The sequence below is a fragment of the Drosophila mojavensis genome, unplaced genomic scaffold (genome assembly GCF_018153725.1).
Source record: "Drosophila mojavensis isolate 15081-1352.22 unplaced genomic scaffold, ASM1815372v1 contig_19, whole genome shotgun sequence".
In the NCBI taxonomy this organism is placed as follows: Eukaryota; Metazoa; Arthropoda; class Insecta; order Diptera; family Drosophilidae; genus Drosophila; species Drosophila mojavensis.
The window spans coordinates 3361711-3386295 of record NW_025318726.1 but is presented as its reverse complement, the minus strand read 5'-3'; the positions used below and the strand labels follow the sequence as shown (position 1 = coordinate 3386295).

The following is a 24585-nucleotide window of genomic DNA, read 5'->3' as shown; positions in this document are numbered from 1 at the left end:
TGTTCTGTTTGCTTTGCCAGCCAGCTCTTAGTCTGATTATACCTCGTACTCAAGCAAGAAAAGAGAGTAGATGGATTTCCGTTTTATTTATATTAAGAGCACAGGCCTTACTCTTTTTCTTTGATATATAGTATTAAAAAACAAAAATTAAATTGCAAGGCACATAATGTCTAGCTATCAGAATATATAACAAAAATACCATGAATTTCTTCTTCTTCAGCATAAACTGAATTGAAAATGGGAAATTGTCTCATAACAGCTATATATTAAAGAGAAAAAAGTAGATAAAGTAAGATTTTGATATGTATATAAAAATTATAAAAATGATTTCCATGGTCCCATTGAAATGTGGGAAATGGCTCTTAAAAAGAGATATAAGATTTAAAATAAAAAGCCCAAAGTGTAAATTTAAAATATTTTTAAATTTTCTCTGAGAACTCATTAAAAATGGGATATTAGCCTTAAACAGCTATAACATAAAAAATGGCCAAATATTTTATAAATAGACATTTCTCTAGTCTTTTTTTCCTAGCAAAATAAAAGAACGAATGTCATATTATATTTACAACTAGATGTGTTCTATTAGTAATCGCATTATTCTTGTCTCAACTGACCCAATATCTATTTATACATATAGACAGAGTCACAAAACTGTTGTGTCCCAATTATACTCAGTCTCGATTCGCTCTGTTTGGCAGAGATAGTTAAGTGCTCTTGCAACTACTCGAAATCAATACGCCGCTCTTCTCTGTTCTCCTGGGGCACTCTCGCTCTCAAAGTTCTGCTCGATTGCGACTCTTAATAAGCATTTCGTAAAAGGTATTTATGAACTGGTGCTTGGCCCCAATTGAAGTGCCAGCTTCTCAGTTGGAGACACATAAAAGTTGTCTACTTAAGATATCGAGATGCAAAGGAATACTGTAGAGACAGCTACACAAATGCTATGCAAAAATGGGCAAGTTAGTTTGAAAAGCAAACACATGCCAACAATTGCTATAAATATGCAAAAATAAGTTGAATTCGAAATGAAGGCAAACAAACTATATATGTATTTAGAATAAAGCGTATAGTATATAGTATACATATGTATGTGTGTATTGAGACACTCGATGCATGCAAATGGTCTGTTTGGTCATGCCCATCCATGTGTTTTGCTCCTTAGTGTCCTGCAGGCACAAAGCATGTAAACATTTAAGTATATGCTGCAAATCGAGCCAATGCGATGCGATGCGATGCGATGCGATGCAATGCGACACGACTCGACCCAATGCGATACGATCCTTGGCAATGTGCAGCATATGAAAAAGTGCATTTGAAATGCTTTGTGATTTTTGTCATGCAAGTGGAGCGTTGCCTTCCCTGCCCGCACTTCATTTTGCATAAGCAACTGTGGTTCAGACAACAACAGCAGGCAGCCGAGGCTTCCAGGAGCATCGAAGGACGCAGAAGGAGCAAATAAAAGTTGTGCTACAAACGCACGCAAATGCCATGAATAACAAGCAGCAGCATCAGCTCAGCTCTCCGAGCTCAAGACAAGCCCAAGTGCTCATCTGCCTTGGACCCGGGCCAGTCCCATAATGAGTCCTCTCTTCATGGCCACATATAATGCATCCTGCTGACCTCTTTCGACTGCTATGCAAATTAACACGGATATGTTTTGGCCGCATACCAAACGGCAATAGCCACATATAACCAAAATGCCAAAATGGAGCCGAACAACAAGCAGGAATAAGGCTGACCAGACCACAGATCAAAGAGGATATATTGTGCTGCCAGATACCCAGTGAAAGGAAGTCAACTTAATGGGCGAATATAAGGAGCTCAATGAGGATATGGGATGAGATCTATCTATCTGGATATCATTATTGCTCTAGATATGATAATCAATCCTAAAGAAATTTTTAATTTATAATTTTATTCGATGAATATTAAGTTGTTTTCTTTGTCTGTTTCTGTCAGCAATCAATATCTTATTCGACTCCTGTACTGCCGTATTAATTTATGCATATTTCCATTTATTTTATGGCCAGCTATACATCTTCTGCATTTCCCTCAAATGCAAGTTGGATATGCTGAAATAAGTTTTCTCAACGATTCTGAGGGCAATTGTCTACACAAAGAGCAAAATATCAAATGAGAGTGAGTGAGAGAGAGAAAAAGAGAGTGAGTGAGAGAGAGTATTTTCAAGTGCATTGCTGGCAAATTGCTTGGTTTGTGCATAGAAACGTTAACAACATTTCCAAGCAGGTTAATCATTGCCCTGTATGGAATGCAGGAGAAAAATTTAAATATATGGTCGATAAGAGAGCAAGCATATCACCAAAGCCCTGGGATGCTGACCATAATAGCATTTCCATGTAACGCGGCACCAAATTGACTTTTGTAGGTATCTATAGCTGTGTTAGAGAGAGGGAGAGAGAGAGTGTGTGTGTGTATATGTAGGTGTGCGTGTGTGAGTGCCCAAGGCTTAGGTGCGAGCTGTCACGCATTTTCGATTAAAACTTTGGCCAGCCCCGTGGTTCTAATCAGAGCCGCAAAGAAGTCCTGCCCAGACGCACATATGGCCAGCGAGGGCAAAGGTCATAGCCACGCGCATTATTGGATCGTCCAGCCAAAGGGCGTAAATTACTTTTGGCAGGCAGTTCCAGCACATGTGCCAGCGCAGGGCAGGGCAGGCAGTCGAGAAACAACACTTAATTGATCCACAGGACGCGCTGCGCATATGAAATGAGTTTTAGTTATGTTCATTTGTATCGCCGTGCGAGTGTGTGTGTGTGTGTGTGTGTGTGGAAACTTGGGATATTTATAAACTGCAGGCAAACAGGGGAGCCTCATATCGTATGTGAAATGAACAACTAGCGGCTGTTGTATATGTACTCCGCATGATTACCTTGTTATCCTTCTGCCAGGAGCAGGAGCCACGCATATCGATTACTTTGCATGTGAGCAGCGCATCCTCGCGCGGATTCACCTCCGTGTACTTGGGCTGCTCGGCGAAGCGCTGAAAGCACTCGACTCCTGCAAGACAAAAGAAAACAATCCGCATGAGCATTGGCAAGTGTCACGTGGCCATAAGAAATGTGCTCGAATGGACCGAGCTGTTTATTGCACAATCATTTCAGGACTTACCTGCCCTACCCTCCCCTCCCCACCCTCCACTCTTCAGTCTTATCTGCGCTACAATTCGAGCGCATTGTTAATAGGGCAACGCGTTGACATTGCTTCATACTATCATAAATAAGCAGCACGCGTTCACCCACCCCCTGCTTACCATCCCACCGCCCAGACTCGCATGCGCATGTAAGTATGCTATATTTTTAATATCGCTCGCTGCGTCCTGCATTTGTCACGCACGCGGGCAATTATCAGCGACACTCGCCGTGGCAAGCGCACTGCGGCAGCCATTTGCTTATCTCTCCACTTGCCACGCCCAGCATCATGGGCGCTTCATTATCAGTTGACTGCGCTCTCTTTTAGCATACACTGAAACAAAGTTAGCTTCTTTTCGCACTTGAATTACCTATGGAGCGGGACTTTACTGACTTTTGGGTGTCTATATAAATCTGTGCCCAAGAACTTTTCTTCTGCATATATATAAATTTCTGTATATATTTTACTCCTCATTGTCCGTCATGTAGTTAAAATCATGTATTAAAATTGGCAATATCATATTCATTATAAATATTTTATTTAAATAATATTCTTATTTTACTATTTAATTTTACTCATAATTATTAAATAAATTTCTGTATTTTATATATAAAATTTGTAGTTTATCACTTGTATTAATGTAACTAAGAAGTATTGAATCAACATATAAAAAATAAGAATTATATTTTTGAATGCATATGAATGCAATATTATTTTTAATATTATAATTTTAATAACATTATTTTTAATTTTTTTTGTCCATTTAATTTTACTATATGTATATAGATATATGTTTCAAATAGTATCTCAGATCATTTAGATTTGACTAATATGTAAAAGTGCATTTGGCAGTCGGCGCCTGAAAATGGCGCTCCACTTGTCTCTGGGCGGGAATTTATGTTAATTGCTGGCATGTTGAATATTTTCTTCGCTCTTGCACTCAATTACACCAATTACAGCTGGAAATTACACGGGCTGCTTGAGAGCGATAAAAGCAGGTGCCGAGGCTGCTGTAGCTGCTGCCACGTGAGGTGAACCGGAGCTCTTCTTGATGGTACGGAAACAGCGAGATGCTGGAGGAGCGGGCACGCCACTCCGCTGGAGCACGGACTGGCTAAGTTCTTGCAACTGTCATGAGTTAATCAAAGCATTTTGGACTTTTAATGAATATTTGCATAATAACAAGCAGCACCAATCTCGTTTCCTTGGCCAATTCACATCCGCTTATATATGGCCGTCAATAAACAAGCGTAAGCAAACATTCGCATGCGTGTGCGTGCGTGAGTGTGCGTGCGTGTGTGCGTGTTAGTGTAAGTTGGCGTTGTTTCGCGTGTGCTGACAACACGTGACCGCCGTTAGCTGAGTTGTCGTCATTTTTGACATGGCTGCACACCCACCCACACACACACACGCCCACACACACTTATATATAAGTATGCACGCATACACTCACGCAATGATTTATTACGCGTGATTGGCGTGATTGCCACTTTGATGCTTTATTTCATCTTCCCGTTGCTGTAACCGTTTTTGGTCCCGCTACCTATCGAGCTCTCTCCCCTTCCCTACCCTCCTGCCTCTCTTGCCCTGCTGCTGCTATTGCCAGCCACTCTCGCTGTTTGCGTTTTATCGCATTTCGTAAATAAATTGGCTTTGTATTTCAATTACGAACGCGGCCTCCATCCTAGCGCGCATGCAACGTCCACATCGCACTCTCCCCTCTCGCATCGCCCATCGGCCGTAGACGGGCGACCAGGCCAACGACATCGACATGGACTGTTTCCCATTGTTGCAGCGTTTTCCGAATTGGCTGCATTTTGGCGCTGCTGTAGACTCATTTGGCATGCCAGCCAACTGTGCTGTTGACATGTTGTTGCCAATGCCGGCGACATTTGATTTATGCCACATCTTAGCAGCCCTAACCCACGCATATGTTGCTTCTAGCCCTATCGAGCCTGATTGAAAGGCAGCGAGGCACAAGGAAATCGAAAGTAAATCGAAAGGACCCGCATACAAATAAATAATCGCATGGCCAAGCATGCCCATTTGCATGAGACAAACAGAAATATTAAAAGTAAATAAGTCCCCATCGGAATGGATACTTGGGAAGCGTTTTCAGTGTTACAAAAACAACAAAGGCAAAAGTCAAAAGCCCAATAAGTAAACAAATAAACAGATCAAACAAAGCAGAGTGCTCATAGATGGAAACTCGCTAGATGAAATAAAATACAATTTGATGAGTTAAATGATCTGATAGAGACTTTCATTATAGGGCCAATGGTTATTCAGCAGATAATAAAAGAATGCTCATAGATGGAAACTCCATATATTAAATAAAAATTCATTTGAAACTGAAAATTTATAGATGAATGCAACTCCATTTCATTTGATGAATTCAATGATCTTATCAACTTTTATCGCCAATAATTATTCAGCAGATAATAAGGGAATGCTCATAAATGGAAGCAATATAGATGAAATGAAATACAGTTTCATTTGATGAGTTAAATGATCTCAAAAGGAATTTTATTAGAGAACTAAGGATTGTTCAGCAGAGAGAAGGGAGCTTTATAGATCAAGTCAGTAAATTTTCATTTGATGGGCTAAAGGACTTCATGAGTACTTATCTAGAAGATCCCGCAGATAAAAATAGAGTTATCATAGATGGAAACTCTATAGATGAAGTCAATACCATTACATTTGATGAGCTCTATTACTTTATCTCTTGTTGATAACTTGACTCTACTTTTGTCAATAATATATAAAAATAATATTTAAATACGTATGCACATATTTTCACATATTTTGCAGTTAAAGCTCTCTCTCTATATATATATTTTTATACCCTGAACCCATTGAAAATGGGAAATCAGGGTATAATGGTTTTGTTAAAAGTATGTAACAGGCAGAAGGAGGCGTGGCAGACCCCACAAAGTATATATATTCTTGATCAGGGCGACGAGCTTAGTCGATTTGGCCCTGTCCGTCTGTCTGTCCGTCCGTCCGTCCGTCCGTATGTATGAACGCGTCGATCTCAGAAGATATAAGAGCTAGAGACTTGAAATTTTTTTCCTAGGTCCGTGTATATCACGCGCATATCAAGTTTTTCTTTATATATCGATAATTACTCCCGATATTTTATTATCGATTAAAAACCTTATCGAAAGCTAGTTATTTAATTATATCTCCTACACCTTTAAAGCTAGAGCTTCCAAATTTTTAATGTAGACTTATATGAATTTTATATAATTTCGATTTTTGTTGTATTTTACCCCCCACCCTTATATCCACCCCCTCATCCTCACCTTTGTAAAAGGCGTATTTCAAGTACTAGAGACGTGTGCTTTGGAATGTACATACATTTTTACCATATGATTACGCTCTAAAAGTTTCATTAAGATTGTACGTCTAGAAATTAAATTATTCAACAAATAAATTCTTATAATGTTGCCCACACTACAGCGCAGCACAAGCGCAGTCGCTGCTTACTGCGCAGTTAGCAGAGCGCGTTCTAATACGTGCGTGTGTATGTTTCGAAAAGAAGTGCAGACTGATTAGAATATCAGCTTAGAGGGTTCAGGGTATCTCCTAGTCGAGCAGTCTCGACTAGAGCTTTCTTACTTGTTATATATATAGTCTATCTGCTGGCTTTAACGCCAATTTCCAGTTTAAGATTGCAGTTTTAGTTGCCTTTGCCACGCCCTCTTCTAGCCGCGTTGCCAAAGCCCTTGAGAGCGTGCCGCTGAGTGCTGCTTACAGCTTTTTGTTGTTGCTGTTGCAACTGTTTGTTGCTGCTGCCTTCTGCGCCCAGCCTCTGCCCCTGCCCCTGCCTCCTGCCTCTGCCATTGCTTCTGCCGCTGGCCGAGAGATGGCGCGCGTGCCACGCTCAAGTGGCGTTTGTGCTTTGTGTAGTGTTCTCTAGTCCGCGCTCCATTCGAGGCTCCACGTTTCGAGTGCGCGACGTGCCTGCGCACAGCCAACAAGGATAACAATTACTCTAGTAGCGTGTCCGTCAATTGTGTCCCAACTGTCTGGCTCACGCTTTTCGCGTTTCTCATTTCGCTTTTTCGTGTTTCGCTCCTCAGTTTTCGTTTCGTTTTATTTATTTTCAATTGTTTAGGGCTTAAATACTTTGTTCGGTTCCCCCCTAAACACATTTTTCTGCTCTCATATTCCCTTCAGTTCAGCAGGAAGCTGCTGTTGCTGCTACTGCTGCTGCTGCTGCTGCTGCTGTTCAGCATGTAACCAGCAGAGCTTCGCCTGGAGTCGGCTGCTGCCTGCCGCTGTTTACTCTGGATGATGCATTGCAGCGCAATAGTTTCACGTCGATGTCCGCGGCATAAGTGCGGCTCCACTGAAAGCGGGTCAACTAGGCACAGCCATATCCATAGCCACAGCTATGGCCTTCGTTATAAACCATTCTCAGACTGCGTTACTCACTCGTTGAATCTGCTCTGGGGCAATCGGCAGATGGGTGGCCCTGTCCCTCCCTCCCTTGTGGTACAAGACAATTTAAGGCCATTTCCCAATGCGAATTCGCGCTGCACTCTCGCCACCCTCTGCCCCCTCTCCAGCTAACTCTCACCTTGCAACTTTGCAGCCTTTGCCTAGCCTTTAGCTATTCCCGGTGCTTTGGCTGCGCCGTTTGAGAGCGTCTTTTTTGCCCTGGCTTTGTCGGCGGCAATCAATGAAAGCAATTTGTGAGTCTCTTGTGCAATTCTATGAAATACAAACGAGCTCGATCCGCAGGCGCAACACTCACATACACACTCACACAGAGAGAGCTCAAGAGGTGTTGGCAGCTAAGCAGATACGATAAAAAATTCAATGCAAATCAAATATGGACGATGATTTGTAAATTCTCAAATTTATCACATACATGGAATAAGAAGAAGCAACAACAGCAAATAAGCTGCCCTGCCGCGTCCCCCTGCCCCCGCACAGCGCTTGCACCTGCTACCCACACCTTCCATACGCTGAGTAGGTGCTAAGCAAACATGCAAGCCATGGGGATTATAACAGGGAATACTCGTTTGCTCTACACAAAAAAGGCGAGCCCGACACGCCCAAACACAACAAAAGAATCAACAACAACTCAAGAAACAGCAACAGCAACAACAACAACAACAACAAAAAGCAAAGCAAACGCGCAAAACATTTTGAGTCCCAGTGCGGGCACCCCTCACTGTGTGCATGTGTGTGTGTGCGTGTGTGTGTGAGCTTAGCTAAAATGGGATCCTTGCGTTATCCTTGTGGTTGTATGTCGTTGCCTCGACGCCAGTTATACGGCCACCTACTTAAGCATAATGATATATTTAGCTTGCCAAGTGATTGTTATTTGATATTCAACAGATTTCTACTTGCCTTCTTTTTGCTTTGCATTCGCATCCTTCCTCTGCCTCCTGCCCCCACCCTACTAGGCAATACGCAGGGCTTTCACCTCTCTTATCCAACTCAATATGAGTGTGTGGTTGCTGTTGTCATTATTTCCTAAGCTCCACTACTTCAGTTGCCATTAAGACGTTCGCTCGAGTATCTGAAGGGTGTTGTGTGAATAGTGCGTATACGTAATGCGCCTTCAGCAGATTTATTGTCGGCCTCTTTGGATAACTAAATGTATACATAGAGCCTTGCCAGCGATTAGCCCTCCTATTATTATGCAAACACACAAACACACACACGCACACAGATACATGGCACAAAGATTAGTTTGACTTAAGGCTGAGCAAGCGCCCACATTTTCCATTTACCAAAAATGATTTGTAATTTGAAACAGCCCCACGAAGCCAGCTCCTTGCTTTTTCTGCTGTTATTAAGAAATTGTGACATTTGCAGTCTGTTGCAAAAGCTTCGATGGTATTGGGCATAATCGAATAAAGTAAATTTATATGTAAATATACATATGGGTGTTTGAAGTGGGGAGGAATTGAGACAATGCTATATACGTATGTATATGAAAAAGCTCTTATCTAAGGTTGTTGGCCAAAGCGGCTATAAAGGCTACTCTACAAAGTATTCACAATGAGACAAACAGCTAGACTCAAACTTTTAGTTTTACTGTAGAAATAATCTATATAATTATAGTGTAATTATATCGTCATGTTACTCATGGAGCTTGCTAACTGTGGAAAACTAAATATTTGTAGCAGCAGCAACAATTGATATGTTTAAGATTCTTGAGTTATATAATTGGTAATTAATTAATGTTTTAACTTTCACTACATTCGAACTGAATTTAATAGTCTTTTCATTTCCTGCTGACTCTCTTCTGTAAGTCGGGTGCCGTTGCTACTTTTATAGTTTAATATCGATAGCCCAATAATTAGATATTGATAGCTATCCATGAGGTTATCTGCTCTAATAATTGGCCAGCAGCAAATGTAAAATAGTATATTTTTTCAATTTATTTGAACTTGCACATTTTAAGAGCACACACAGCTCTGATTTTTTTTCATTCATATTTTCATAGCTCATTGACTGTGGTGCGAAATGGGCCGTTACGCAGTTTTATTTATTTTTTATTCTATTATGTTATTATTGTTGTTGCTGTTTGACCCTCGAAATTTATGCATTTATTTGTAGCTGCGAACAGGGCTCGTTAATTTATTGTATTGGGCTCTCACATTGTAATATTTGTGGCCGAGTGTCGCTCTCCAGATGGCCCGGAGTGTGTGCGTGCGGGTGAGCTGTATTCATGGGCCTGTCAAGTGGGCACTTGGGCTTAATGCTCGGTCGCTGCTTTACATGTTATTCGCGCTCTATGCGTCACAGCCAGCGGACAGCACTTTGCTCGGCTCCAATTGACCCAGAGTTTTATTTGCTTTGGCGCGGACGGCCCGCAGCTCGAGCAGATCGATTAGCAGTCGCTGTCGGCATCGAGTGCACTTGGGGATTAGGGGAGAGTGCAGCATGCAGCAGGCAACGCCACGCAAATATGAAATATGCGCGCATGTTTAATCAGCGAAAATCTGACACCCAGTGAAATTGGATGGCGACAGGTTATTCCCTGATGACGGAAGAGCAGTGTGAAAGGCACGCGAAGCACAGCCGAATAGCTAAATGAAAAGGGAGCGGAACACACACACACACTCACACACACACAAAGAGCGACGTGAGCTCACACGGTGCGTTGACATTAATATACAAAGGGTGTCTGTGTCGATCCACCTGGCGTATGCGTAACAATTAAAAAAGCCAACAGCACGAACCATAGCTAACATGTCAAACAAAGGCCGGAGGCGGGTGGGGTAGGCGTTTGCTCCGTGTGACAGATAAGCGTAATAACAATTAATTAAAATGTATCTCAAATCTCCTGCTTTGAGGCCATAAACGTCTGATATCTGATGCAACAATTACCCCCCTCCCGTGCAGACCTTTCGTGCAATGTGAGTGTGTTCCTGGCACTGATTTGTGGGCATAAATAAACCAATTAAAGTGCGGCATGTACAGCAGACAGTAATATGAGCTGCATGTCGACAGAAGCTAAATACCCTGTAAGCTAGGCATATATTGAGATACTCAAATATCATATACTGAAATATCTAATTACAGCCTCACGATTTAATAGGCAGGGAAATGTTTTTATCTGTTTGAATATTATTTACTTTTGCCATATGGCACACATATTAAAAACTAAAAAAATATTATTTTTTAAAATATTTTTTATTTTAAGAGTTTCCTTAACAACTTCTGTTGGCTGATTGTAATGTTTGTAAAACATTTATGAAATAGGTGCGTTATTCATGTATAAATTTAAACATTAGACTACAAACTGGCGTTTAAATTTTAAGGATAGCTCTTTTAGTTTCGGTTGAAATCAGTTTTGAGCCACTGTATTAACGTTATATATCGTATCTACAGTTGCAACCACATGAATTAAGTCTGCCGCACACACTCTTATAGGGTATTGATTCCGAAATACCAGAGAACTCCAGAGCAAGTATTTACATATAATAAGACTCCAGCGCTGAGGTCCTGGCATCGCATGGCATTGCTCTACTCACTAATCAGCGCTTCTATTCAGAAGTTCATTCATGCTGGGACAAACGTTCAATTTGTGTGGATGTGGCTGCATGTGCTCATAGATTGGCAAGTAGAAACTTTCTTGCTTATTAATTAAACTAATTAAAATGCACTTTATTATACGTCCGAGAAGCAGGCAGGCGAAATTTGCTAGGCAGCTGTTAAGGCTGGACGCTGGGCGAGGGGGGAAGGGCTGGTGGCTGATGGCTGCCGACACTTGGCTTCAATTAATGCACTTAGCCAAAGTTGTGATGGCGATAATCATAATATCGTATCGTATCGTAATCATAATATCGCACTCAGGGCACACATATTATTGGCGTTGGCATTTCTCTTCATAGTACAAATCAAATTATGCCGTTAGTTCTGCTTCAGCCCATGTGCTTTGATTGGTGTGCTTTGTTTGAGCAGCTTTTGTGCTTTTCGAGCTTAGCCTGCGCCTAGGTCGGGCATTATCGCAGCTGCGGACAGAGCTCGGCTAATCAGAGCTGCGCTCAGCCACTGTTAATTGCACTTCTTCTTATTTGCTACCCTTTCGCATGCCTACCGAGCATTTTCTGTTGCTTTTCAACACTTGAGCACGTTAGGCGCTGTCTCGCCCGCTCCCCAGACCTTGGCGCCTGCCAGGGGGCGTTGCTCACTTAGTCGCGCGTCTTTTGTAGGCACTTAATGTGTCGCACTCCCACAGTCCAACGCGGCCGCCGTCACCGAGCGGGAGGGGTGGGTAGAGCTCTACCCTTTATCTGCATTGTCGTACAAAGAGTTGCCTAAAAACAATGCAGATGCAGGCGTCGCACATGCAACAACAACAGCAACAACAACAGCAACAATCAACACGAATAACGAGCAGGACGAGCAACAGCGAAGACAAGCGAATTTCAGCGCGGAAGCGGAAGTCATTGTTGTCGCACAATGGCGAACGCGTCGCAATTATAATAATTTTGATTGCATGCCGCCCATCGCCGACAGCACCACCAGCAGCACCACCGACAGCACCAGCTTGTTATTGTTGGCAGTGGTTGCATGAATTATGCAGCCTCCCGTCCCCCCGTTGCCCCGCAGGGGCTAACTGACTGCACTGCAACCAGGCAACCAGGCAGCCAGGCAGCCGTAGAGCCAACCAACCAGCCAGCCAGACACACGTGCAACATGCCTGAGGCAGGACTTTATAATATTCCACTTTATTTGTATACCCAACCATCGTGTGCGTATAGGGTATATGACTTATCTGAATATGTAACAGGTTAGTTGAGCAGGAATATTTTGTTTACTATGGGATCGACTAAACTCTGAGAGTATCGAATAGGTTTTATTTGTTCTTCTAATTGACATACAATGTGGAATATTACCAAAAGGCTTTTTACTACAGAACAAACATTAAACAAATTTAACAGGTTGAGTCCCGTAACTATATTTGTGTCTATACATTAGAGCTAATACTAATGCGATAGTGCCATCAATAGTATTGATGGATTCTATTCGATACTCCACTGATTCTGCAGTCAAAGTTCCATAAAATCACAGTTAAAATGGTTTTTAGTACATATTTCATCTAATTCATTTATTTACTGTAATGTCAACTTCAGCTTTGGTTCGTATTATTATTTAAATCAGTTTGAAAAATTTTTAAATAGTTTTAATTAGAAAGTAGAGCTATTAGATTAATCGAAATTATCGTTTCTTTAAACTATCGAAGGGAGAAATCATCAAGGGCACCCAGATCTAGAGTCTAAAGTCCGGTTATAAAGACGTTCAAGGCACCATACAGGTTTTTTTTATATAAGTTTGTCTGGTTTCCAGAATTTCCGTCGCAATGAACAATATAAGTTGACACTACTGTACCATAGATCGAGAAAGTGCAGCATGTAGCTTAGGGTATATTCTAGTTGCCTAGTCCCGACTGAAGTACTTTATTTTTTTGTTGCTCCGAGTGGATTTTTATTTTAATTACGAGCACTCGACGCCATTTATTCGACTGTGGCGCAGCGAAGCGCCGAGCAGAACTAATTAGCTGGCACACAAATGGGCAATACCTAGTGGTCATTAGGTGCTTTGAGCAGCGGTCCGCAATGGGCGGGGCCTCTTGCAAACTCTTACAACTCATTGGCCAAGCGCCGGCAGACTGGCAGACTGACAGACTGGCAGACGTTGGACCGTCTTGGCCAGACTTTGTCTGTGAAAATAATTTCCTTGAAAGCTGGCCAAACGTGCGCTCTGATTTGGCTAAGCAAACTGTAAAAGTGTAAAACTCAGCAAAGCCGCAAATGGAAAAGGCTACAAATTGCTAGAAATCCCCCTCTATCTCTCTCTCAGTCTCTTTGTGTGTGTGTGTGTGTGTGTGACTATCATTTGCTATTAATTTGACTTGAGGGCGTAATTAAAGAAAAATGCAAAAGCTCTTTGATTGTCAGCCAGTGGCAAATCAAGGCTAGGCAAAGCCGGCAGGAGAAGACATCGAAAGGACTTAACGAAAGAGAGAAATCGAGTAATGTGCTAATTGTTTTAAGGCTCAAGCGCAAACAGAAGCAAACGCCTTAAAGGACGTTTCGAACAAAAAACAGAATTGAAAGAAAAGTCCATTTAACCTGACGCTGCAGGACCTGCAAGATGGCTGCAGGCTCTATGCATCTGGCTGCTGGCTGTTGGCAGGCGCTGCGAGGCGCTGGACTAAAACATAAATTTGCCTTTGTTTCAGTTGCATAACACATCCTGTGACACACACACACACACATACAGACAGAGACACACCGACAGCGATGCCAGTCAACTTTTACTGCTGACTCGACACTGAAAACAAAAAAGTGCAAGCAAAAAGAAACAAACAAGAGCCACAAAAGACTCTATGAACGGGCTAGCCGGATCCCCAAATACTCTGTAGATGCAGCTTAAGGCGAATTAGAGTGTGGACAGTAAATGGCAGAGTTGTGTTTTAGTTGCGAATTCCTTAATACATCATTCATCATCTATTTATGCGCTGTAAAGAGCCAGAGCCAGAGCAAGCCAGCCGCTGCCTCTGCTCGTACAGAGTATATAAAAGCAAGTGCCAAAACGCTTCGAAGTTTGAAGGAACAGACGAAGTTATGCAAAGTCAGCAGCAGCGGACATTGACATGCTAGCACATGTCTCTCTGTGTGTGTGGGTGAGTGTGTGTGTGTGCATGTGTATGTGAAAAGGGTGATTCAATTTGCAGTTTTGACACTGCATAGCGTGTGAGTCCAGAGCACACACACACACACACACACTCACACACACTCAGATAGATGAAAAGCTAACCCACACAGTGAGCCAAGTCAAATTGCCATATTTCATCTATGACTTTTATGGCTTTTTCTTTTATTTCGAAGCGGTGCTTGTTCGCTTTTGTTGCAGTGCAACACGAATTTATATGCGAGCAGAACTCCCAGAACTTTTCTACATTTCATTTCATTTCATTTACACGTATCGCCTCAAAGGCGTGTGGGCGTGGCTGGTGGCTGGTGGCTGGTGGCTGCACCTACGCAACATTCGACTCGATGTCGTCCACGCACCTGGTGAAGTAGTCCTGGGCCATGCGGCACTCGGTGCTGTTCGTGTAGAACTCCTTGGGGCACTTCTGCATCGCATGGATGCGCACACAGATGGTCACGTGCAGGGAAAAGGGGTTGCACTTCTCCTCTATGAATTCAATCTCCGGCAGGTGCAGCGCGAAGCGAGCCGTGTGCTGGGCGCCTGAAAGTTGGCAGCGCATTTTAAAACTCGACTCGGGTTAGTGCGGGGCAGCGACTCACGATAAGCCTCGCACTTAATGTACGCATCGAACATGAAGGGCACGCTCGTCTCCTGTGGCTGCGGCAGGATCTGTTCCAAGTTGCGCCGCACTCGGACCATGTCCAGGCGGTACGGCGGGTCCACTTCAATGTAGCCAGAGCCTATATAGTTGCACTCCTCGAGGCACTGCAGCAAAGAACTTTCAATAATCTGCACACATCGCCGCAGCGTCGCGCTGCCAGCTTACCATGTTGATGGTATACATCTCGGCGAAGCTGAATCGTCGCTTTTTGGGCAGCTTCAGCGCCTCGCGACACTCCACGTAGCCCGGGTCCAGGCTGGTGCGCGTCAGCTGGCAGCAGCGGGCGGACAGGCGCTGTCAGGGATTCAATGCATTTATAGAGACGCTTTAATGTTATTATCTATCTATTTTCTTTTTTTTCTGGCTGTCACTCACTGTGGCATTAGCGCGCATCTCTCTGCAGCTCAGCTCGGCTTTGGCATAAAAACACAGAGACAGCTAAAAATGTATGCAGATGACATTAAATTTTAATCTATAAACGTGTATGAAGTTCAGTTCTGAATATATCAGATATATATATTGAGTTAGTATGTCAGCTTGTTGTCGTTTTGGAATTTGCAATTAAAAGTGCCAGCAAATATGAAAAATAAATATTTCTACGGTTAGCAGGAGTCGGAGATACTTGGTATCTCATGGATATTTGAAAACTGAAATTGAAGTCTTTACAGCTGAGCCAACTCACGAGTATTATAACCAACTTTCTGTCGACTTTTGCTTGCATTGTCCGGGCGTTGTCAGGAGCGACTGGCGGAGAGCTTACTTGGAGTTCGCATCAGAGCTGAATTGAATGTGGCCCGATGGGGCACATTTCATGGCTGGTGCTCGCACTTTTCAGTGCGCTGCCAATTAAAATAAATTAAATCATCAAAGTGGGCAATTAGTGCGCGTGGCAGTTGCGTTTGTCTAGCGCTCTGGCTGGCGTTTGGCAAACGTTTTAATTGGCGGCGACCAAAAATAAATCGAACTATGCACAAAGGATGCCCTCTAATTTATGGCCGATTCAATCAAACGAGCACTCGGCCAGCGCACCTGCCTGATACAGGTGCGAGTGTAGGCCACCGCAGGCCACCCCAGGCCAAGGCCAGCGGCAGGACATCGATGACGATGCCCGGGGCCATGATTAATATTGTTGGCACGCAAACATCACGCAGCAGCAAAACAAGGTCAGAGTCACAGTCAGAGTCAAAGTCAGAGCCAGAGCCAGAGCAGGAGTCAAGCAGGAGCCGGAGGCGGAGCCATTGGGCTGGCAGCAAGTGGCCCGAGTTAATAAATTGTTTGGCGTTGTTAACTAAATTTTTGGGCGCCGTGCGAGCTGATTGCTGTGCGGGGGCAACACTTTTTCTTGATTTATTGATATGCTAATTGAGTGTTTGCACGTTGACCCCGTCGCTGTTTAATGCCAACGTTGACTTCTTGCCATTATGTTTATGTGTGTGTGTGTGTGTGTGTGTGTGTGTGTGTGTGTGTGTGTGTGTGTGTGCCAGTTGAAATTATGAGCCATGGCACGCAATTTGCATGGCAAGTGTTGTTCAAATTAATTGTAAATGGTTGTAATTTGCTGTTGCTGCTGTTGTTGCTGTTGTTGTTGCTGTTGTTGTTGTTGCTGTTGCTGTTGCCATTGCCGTTGTTCGCTTCTCGCGTTTACAGTTTAATTGCAGCTTACGCGATGCCAATTCGCGACTTGGCTCCCTGATGTGGCAGCTTCAATTAATTTATGGCCATGTCTGCTCGCGGGCGGCCTCCGAATCAGTCCTCGGTAAACGCGCCGTCATTTCGGACTTTGAGCGTGTTTAACGTGACGTATGAGTGATTTATGTTGATGGAGTGCAGTTAAGCAATCGCCCTTTGACGCTGCTCCACTGTCGATTGTCAATCGACAAAATGCGCCCAAGACAGACATCCAAATTACGTCCAAGCGCAAATACGTGAAGCTCCTTGCAAAGAGTTGCCCAGATATTTGTGAACATTTTCCTGTGAGAATTATTCCCATAAGGAGAGCTCGCCAGCTGGCGCAACAGAAAAACTGATTCATGGCAGAAGTAAATGGAAATAGGTAGACTTATATGCACAAATAAGCTATTCTAGTGGCAGCTCCTCCCCCTCGCCCCATACAAACTCTTCCCTTCGATTGCAGCAAAGCAGCTTAAATTCCTCCTCTAACATGATATTCAACTGCTGGAATTGTATTCGGGCGACACTTCGAGTCATTACAATAGGTCAGCTCTCACGATAGAGCACATAATTTAAATTTTTAATATCTCGTTAAATTTGTAAAGGACAAGAAATTTATTTTACTTATGCAAAGTATTACTAATTCTGGTAAATAATGAATTAGTTTTACATTTACTCTGGACTATCTAGATACAAAATTGGTATAAAAACAGACAGACATATGAACAAACATTTTTATTTCATTCAGAGTTCAGCTTTCCCTGATGAGATATAAGTTTTTAATTCAAAAAAGTTGGACCTATTCAGGTGAGCGTCACTGTATGTGTGAGTAAATAGAAACGAGTCCACTTTTGACAAATTGTGCCGCTGGAAGGGCACATTTTCCATGCAGAGAACAGCAGATGTTTAATTAGTTTGCTGAGCCGTTGCCTAGGCTGAGGCTACATGGTTTTAGTTAGTCGCTACAACTAAGAGATGACTTGAAGTCAGATATAGCGCAGGCTATCGAGTATTGACATATTCAAGTTTATGATGCCATTGTTCATTATTATTATAATAAGACAATTGAGTACAGGGAAGGACCTGTGCTCATGGGAGCTTTGCAGTACTTTTGCTCTGATGAAATAGGAAATATTCAATTTAACGGAGAACAAGAAAGCTACGCTACTCAGATGAGGAGCACTGTTTGTCTGCTTATATACATACACATACATATCTTCCATATATAAATATATAGATATAGATGTATATAGTATATCATGCTCAAAACTTTGCATATAAATCTAATGCACATCTGATTGGATCTGCGTGGCGTTGACTTTTTACTATTTGCCACACAGCTGGAGACATAAACATACACACACACACACACGCAAACACATGTGTATGTTACATGTTGTTATGTTTTTTTCATGGCTCCGAGGACTTTCTAGCATAATTACTTGAATACAAGTGGGAATTACTCGCATACTGTTGAGTTTTTATGCCTGGTTGGCTGGCTTATGGCTGCTCATGCCGGAGGCGGCGGCGTTTAGCTGGCAGGACTCGTTTTTAATGAAATTATTTGTTATTGCATGTAGTTTGCTTCAATGTCTGATGTCGTTGGGGCCCGCAATTAAATTATAATTCTTACCTCATACCGAGCAGGAGTAGTGTGTGTGTGTGTGAGTGTGCCGAAATTAGTGGGAAATTGCTAATGCGATAACAGATTGCCTTAGCGCTTCTGTGTGTGTGTGTGTGTGTGTGTGTGTATGTAAAGTTGCCTGGGAGCCACGTGCGAGGCGTATCAGAAAAAAAAAGAAATAAATAAAAAGAATTCAAGAGCAGCTCGTAGGAAACAAATTTGATTGCGCCCAAACGGATTCATGTGCGCCTCGAAGCCTTGCAGAAGCGATTTGCTTATTCGGCAATTTTGTTCTTTGAGCAAAAATTCATTAATTTTGAAGTTTCAGTTTAGCGTGTGCAGCAAAGTAGTTGCTGCTCCTGCTCCTGCGCCTGCTCCTGCTGCTGCTAGTCTTAGCTACAAGAGGATTCATTTGCCGCATGCCACATTAATCTCATGCCTTAGCCAGCTGATGCGTTGCTTGCTACAAGTGCTGCTGCTGCTGCTGCGTAAGTGAGAAATTCATTGAAGACGCATTTGCGGTAAACGCTCGGGCGTGTGCTCTCCCCCATCTAAATTAAAGATGCAACTCACGCGAGCAGCGCTGCGCAGAGCTGTCTTCCTTTGGCGCACATAAATCAGTTTTAAATGCTTATAAATAAATTGAGCTCCTTGCCACAGGTGGGCGGCCAACTGCGCAGCTACAGTAGCCACTGGCAACAGCGACAGCTGCCAGTTGCCAGCTGCTCGCAGCCAAAGTCGAGAAGCCGACAAACAGTCTAGTTCCAGCAGCAGCTGCTCTATATAGCTAGCTGTTCTATATAGCTTGCCATCTCAAGGTCAACGTAGGGTGTGGGAGTGCTGCAGCCATGGATGAAGCGATGAAGGTACCAGCTGTTCGATTTTTACATGCAAATAATATTGCAGAATTATTAAATATGAGAGAAATATGTATAATTACTTTAGCTGCATTAGTAAAGAGAATAACATACTTGAGTCCTATAGATTAATTAAAATTTTAGATTGTAATTTTACCTATGAACTGTAAATAATTGTAGATAAATAGAATAATGTAATAGGCCGATAAGATATTAGAGGTAACAGCTCTATGGTCAACTATCAGTAGATATACATATATACATCTATTGATACTTATTCATATCGATAGTTGGCGAGAGTACGATAATCGAGAATAGCCCTAGAAAATGAGGAAGAACTTGAGCTTAATTTTAAATAGAGAACAAAGAAGATTAGAAGCGTTAGCTGCGGAAATAATTTAAGTAAAGAACCAAATGAACCGAATGATATGATCTAGTCCTAGTTCATATTTGTTCATTCAGCTGTGGTTTCGACATTAATAGAAATATTTTACAGCTCCTTTCTCTGTATATTTTTGACACCATTGGTTGGTTGCTCTTGTATTAATTACTATTAGTCGTAAACAATTTTAAATAAACACACAAATTGAAAATATTGTTTGATTTTACACAAATATTTCCAGCATTTTATTTGCGGTTTTGACATCAATTGAAATATTTTAGATCTTTCTGTTTAATGTTTTTTTTTTTTTCTACCATTTATTAATTGTTATTATATTTATGAATATATACATATATATATACGTATATTCATATCCAGCCTAACTGTGGCTTGCCCCAATTGTATACTATTGTTGAGGCTCTCATCACTTGTATATTTATCGAGGTACTGCTAGTTCTCTTTCCCTATTTCTCTAAGTCGCGTTCTATGCTCGTTAGATGAAGCTCTAGCCCCTGCACTGGGCTCAGCCTTGGAGCTCTGCCATAACAGTTAAACTTGATGGTTTTATTGGGTGTTTTGCTGAAACTATCGTCAACGATAGTCCTCGAGCCATTAGGGCCATCTCTAGAGCACGCAAAGCGCCAGCCGAGCAGTACACGCGCTGCTTTAATCTGTTGTATTCATTTTGACAATTTATGCCGGGGCTGCCAAGGGCGCACCGCCGGGAACGCTCGCATGTCCTTGGGGAGGGGCGGGGCATGTGTCGTCCTGTTTGTCTTGTGTGTTGTTTTCTTAGCAGAGTGTGCGTGGCGCCTCGTTATGTGTTCAGCGTGTCTGAGCGCGGCCAGCAGAGCGCCAGAAAGGACGCTCCGCTTGCCGTGGCCCTGGCTGCTGCCTCCTTTTGTCTGTGCTCCCCCAGAGTGCGCTAATGTATATACTTGACTGGTTTTAATCAAAGGATTTTCACATTAAATTTAGCTAATTTACTTTGCTTTTATTTGGAGCGTTTGCTGCTGCTCGGGCTTCAATATTGCACCACTTGGCTGAGCTCTGAACTCTCTATGCCGCCTGGTTATTGAAATTTCATAGTCTAATTTTCAGCTCAAATGAAATTTTAATTACGCGCCTTTTGAGCCGGTGCGCCTTCAAATTGGCTATTTGGGTCGCGTGTACGTGTGTGTACGTGTGTGCACGTGTGTGTGTGTGCTTTACCTTTGACAACGTTTCTATCTATTCGCAGCAAACAAATTATGAGCACAATGGCTTTAGGGTCGTCGACAAATTAAAGCGCTGCAAATGAAAAAGCATTGCATACTTTTCAGCGCCACATAAAATAGATTTGCTATAGCAGGAGCAGCAGCAGGAGCAGGAGCAGCAGCAGTAGCTGCGGCAGCAGCGGAGTTTTACTTTCAATTTAGAGTAAACCTTCCTCTACACGCACCCACAGAAGTATTCACTGTATTTATTTTTTACTCTCCTTGTGGTTTTGCATATCTCTGACCCCGAATAGCGTCACTGATAAGCTTGACACACAGAAATGCACACACACACATGCACAAGCTGCCCTTCACTGCTGTGGCGCTGAACAAAACAAAAATAAAATGCAACAATAAACAGTCCGAAACAGGAAAAACAACAACTACAACAAAAACAATAAAAAGTTTAAGCAGTTGTTTTGGTTGCATTTCGTAATGTTTCGCTTTGGAACCAAAAAAAAAAAAAAAAAAAAGCCGAATTCAAAGCGAAATACAGTGAAATAGAGCGCAGGGGATAGTTGCACGGGGGGATGCTTAAAGAACTTTTAAATTAAAATATCGAGCGGGAAATTCATGAAATTTTAAGTAATTAATTTCGCAGGAGCGACCCGAAAGGCACGCAACACATTTGCCATTTGGTTCTGGCCAACTGCCAGCTGCCAGCTGCATTCCAGAGCAGCAAATAGAGAGCGCAACGAGTCACAAATATTTTATTTCATTTGCTTATATTTGCTCAGCATCTATGTCCCCTCTCCCTCTATCTATGGTTCTTTCTCTCTCTTTGGTTTAATCAACGTTTTTATTGAATTAAACAAATTTGTTTCTAATTTGCCTGTGGACATGCCACCAGCTACAGCACGTGTGGCACGATTCAGGCCAGCTGCCACCAAATGTCGCCGGGTCACATACTTTCTGCTGCCACTGTCAACAGCTGCTTTATTTGACATGACAGCAGCAGCAGCAGCAGCATAGACAAAATTTGACAATTTGATTAGCCGCTGCAACTGCCTGTGTAAATTGGTTCTCTACAACTCTTGGCAATTAGCCAGGCTTACGGCTCGCAAGTTTGTTAATTTGAATGGGGCCAACGGGCAATCGAATCGATTTCAATAAGATGAAAAGCACCTATTTGATGCCCCGGTGAACAGTGGAATTTACCGTTCGCCATGTTTTCATTTCATTTCTATTTAATTTATTTTCTTTCTTTTTTTTATTACATTTCCCTGACAGTTGCGCATTTTCCATTTCAAATGCTGCGACACTGCGTCACTCATAATTACAGGAGCTGCCTTTTCCAAGTGTCACTGCATGTTTTCACATTTCATCGCAGCATTCAAAAATTATATATGCATACAAAGCTGATGGGACTTGTGCGAGCGAAAGCTTTGAAAAGCTTCAAGCTAGATTAAAATATTTGTATTAATAATATTAGAATATATTGTATTTGCAGAGATTTATGGTACGAGCAAGCAAAAATAAGTTTGCAATCTACAGAAGAAGGGAGAAGCATGAAAAGACAGAAGACATTCTTAAAGAAGCTCCATGAATTTAATATTCCAATAGAATCAGTTTAGATTTAAATTTGAGAACAGAAAGCAAGTTCAGTAACTCCTTAAGAGACCGAATCGACTCTCGGCATATTCATAAATATGCTTAAAGATGATTTCGATTAGAATATCTATACCTATATTATTGAATGTATAAAAATATATAGAATCTCTTACTAGTAGGAATTGTGAATAATTTTTATATGATTTTAAAATGTCATGCTAATTCATTTGAAAAATATTTAAGACAGCAAAAGTTTTTAATAAATATTTTGTAGAATTTACGCTGAAAATGCAAAAATGTTGTTTTCACATTTGCAGCTGTCTTGAAATGCCATTTGGCTGTGATGGAGTGCAATGCGAGTTTGGTTTTTGTTTCTGTGTGAATGTGTGTGTGTGTGTGTGTGTGTGTGTGTGTGTGTGTGTGTGAAGATCTAAGTGCTGCTCGCTCAAGGCAATTGATACTGACAAGCTGTCTGGGAGTGAAATGTAATCAATAAGCGAGTTTTGCATGATGCTGCCACGAGGCAAGCCCAGTGGAGTTGGAGTGGAGTTGTCAGAGTACGCAGCTCTGCGAATGGGCAACAATACAAATTGATAAGTAAATGCATGCTGAGGTGTTGCGCGTGACTTGTGCGAGCCTCATGTGACTTGCCGCAGAGACAAAAGCCAGATGCGTGGCGAGGGCTGGCAGCAGCTGCAGCTGCAGCTGCAGCTCAACATTGTTGACAGGCAACTCAATGCAGTTCAGTTCAGCCCCTGACTTGGTGCAAAAAGAGTTGCTAAAGTAAAGTGCGAAAAAATAAGTGGAGGAACAGCAATATAAAATTTTACGAGTCGTTTACACAAATGGCAACACAGTTGCCAATAAACGCCAGCCAAGCTCGGCCCCAGCAAAGGTCGTGCCACCTCCACAAAGCCTTTGCGCTCCCTTTGAGCGCCCTGCCGCCTCCTGCTGGACACAGTTTTTGTTCCATTCGCTTACAATTTTTATATTGTTGCAAAATGTTTTCGTTCCAACTCGTTTCTGTTTACTCTGCGCACACACAAAAAGCGCCGCGCCACGCCCCACCCTCCACCCTCAGCAGCTGAGCGGCGCTGATGCAATTGTTAGTTGCAGGACTGTCGCCCCTTTTGGCATGTACTGGCATTGTGTTTACAAAAATAATGGAATTTGATGCTCGCTTTATTGACAGGAATCAGGCTAAGTCTATAAATGGAAAGTGTAATCAATTTTATGGCCGGCCAGCGGCAATGATCCACCTTCGCAATGCACATGCAACAAATATTACTCATACGCCTCGTGACGCTCGTGACGGAGCGTGGGCAAAAGCCAAATGAAGTTGTAAACTTCTAAATGGGTCGGCGGGCGAACGCACTAAGTGAGTGTCCTGCCGGACACGAAGTGCACGACTCTGTGGCCATGCAAATATTTACGAAGAACAACCGGAGCAGCAAATGAAAATGGCAAACAAGAAGCAACAAAATAGAAATTGCAGTAACACTCGCAGCAGGTGCTAGTGGGTGGTTGGGTGGTTGGGTAGTCGACTGGGCGCTGTGGGCTCTGGGCTGGGTGTGTGCATGCGGGCTCAGAGAGATTTGTTAGAGTGCTTTCCAGCTGCGTGTTTGCATCCATAGTAAATGCGCTCACATCTCAAGCGAGTAAATGAACTGGTGAAAATAGTAGAGTGGTCCACGCACTCGTGAGCATTGAAGAGGACTCGAGCACATATTATATGAGACTCGTAGATAGTCAAGTTTGTTGCCAAGGTAGCTTCAACAGCTCAGCAGATGCGAAAAAATATATATAAATACTATAAGGTGTATAGCATGGTGTAAATGCATTTGCTTTCCTCAGACTCTGCTCCATGTAAAGATAAATTTAATTAACCCAAAAACAACATTGATGCGGCATTCAGCAGAGCAGAGCTGAAATTTGTTTTTGGCCCGAATATGAATTACTTTAAAAATGCATGAATAACGTGAATTTATTTCATAAGCTCGCGCAGATATCGACAAGTGATGGCAACAAATCGAAATCTTTATGTCTCTTTGCCGAGCTGCAACTGCGGATGATAAAATCTATATTTTATGGCTGCAGCTGACAGGGCAAGCGTCTATGCCTCGCGCACCGATAACAGCAGCATCAACGCTGCTCCAACTACGAACTACAAATTGCCGCAGAGCACATAAAAGGCAGCCCATAAACACACACACACACATACACACACACACACAGACACACAT

At 42.5% G+C, this 24585-nt stretch overlaps 2 protein-coding genes across 7 annotated transcripts in view; both read right to left on the bottom strand.

Annotated features, from left to right (window-relative positions):
- Window positions 1–24585, bottom strand: part of LOC6572195 (hemicentin-2) — a 99713-nt gene that overhangs the window by 46477 nt on the left and 28651 nt on the right. For 4 of the 6 annotated variants that reach the window (XM_032728301.2, XM_044007828.1, XM_044007829.1 and 1 more), the window contains exon 2: window positions 2891–3018. In XM_032728301.2, the coding sequence (XP_032584192.2) occupies window positions 2891–3018 (128 nt within the window). Of the gene's footprint in view, window positions 1–2890; window positions 3053–24585 lie in introns of those variants that run through there. The other 2 variants (XM_001998308.4, XM_044007831.1) reach the window with 1 other exon arrangement.
- On the bottom strand, window positions 14476–16165 carry LOC6572197. Its single transcript, XM_001998310.3, has 5 exons — window positions 15684–16165; window positions 15377–15439; window positions 15167–15295; window positions 14940–15105; window positions 14476–14880 (listed from the first exon to the last, which is right to left on the bottom strand). The coding sequence occupies exons 1-5, from the start codon at window positions 15720–15722 to the stop codon at window positions 14666–14668; spliced, it is 612 nt and encodes a 203-aa protein (XP_001998346.2). The 5' UTR covers window positions 15723–16165; the 3' UTR covers window positions 14476–14665.

Coding starts and splice junctions, on each gene's coding strand:
- LOC6572197 (XM_001998310.3), bottom strand. CDS start 15,722: ATGCAAGCAAAAGTCGACAGAAAGTTGGTTATAATACTC. Junction 15,106..15,166: donor AGATGTATACCATCAACATG/GTAAGCTGGCAG, acceptor TCTTTGCTGCAG/TGCCTCGAGGAGTGCAACTA. Junction 14,881..14,939: donor CATTAAGTGCGAGGCTTATC/GTGAGTCGCTGC, acceptor GCCAACTTTCAG/GCGCCCAGCACACGGCTCGC.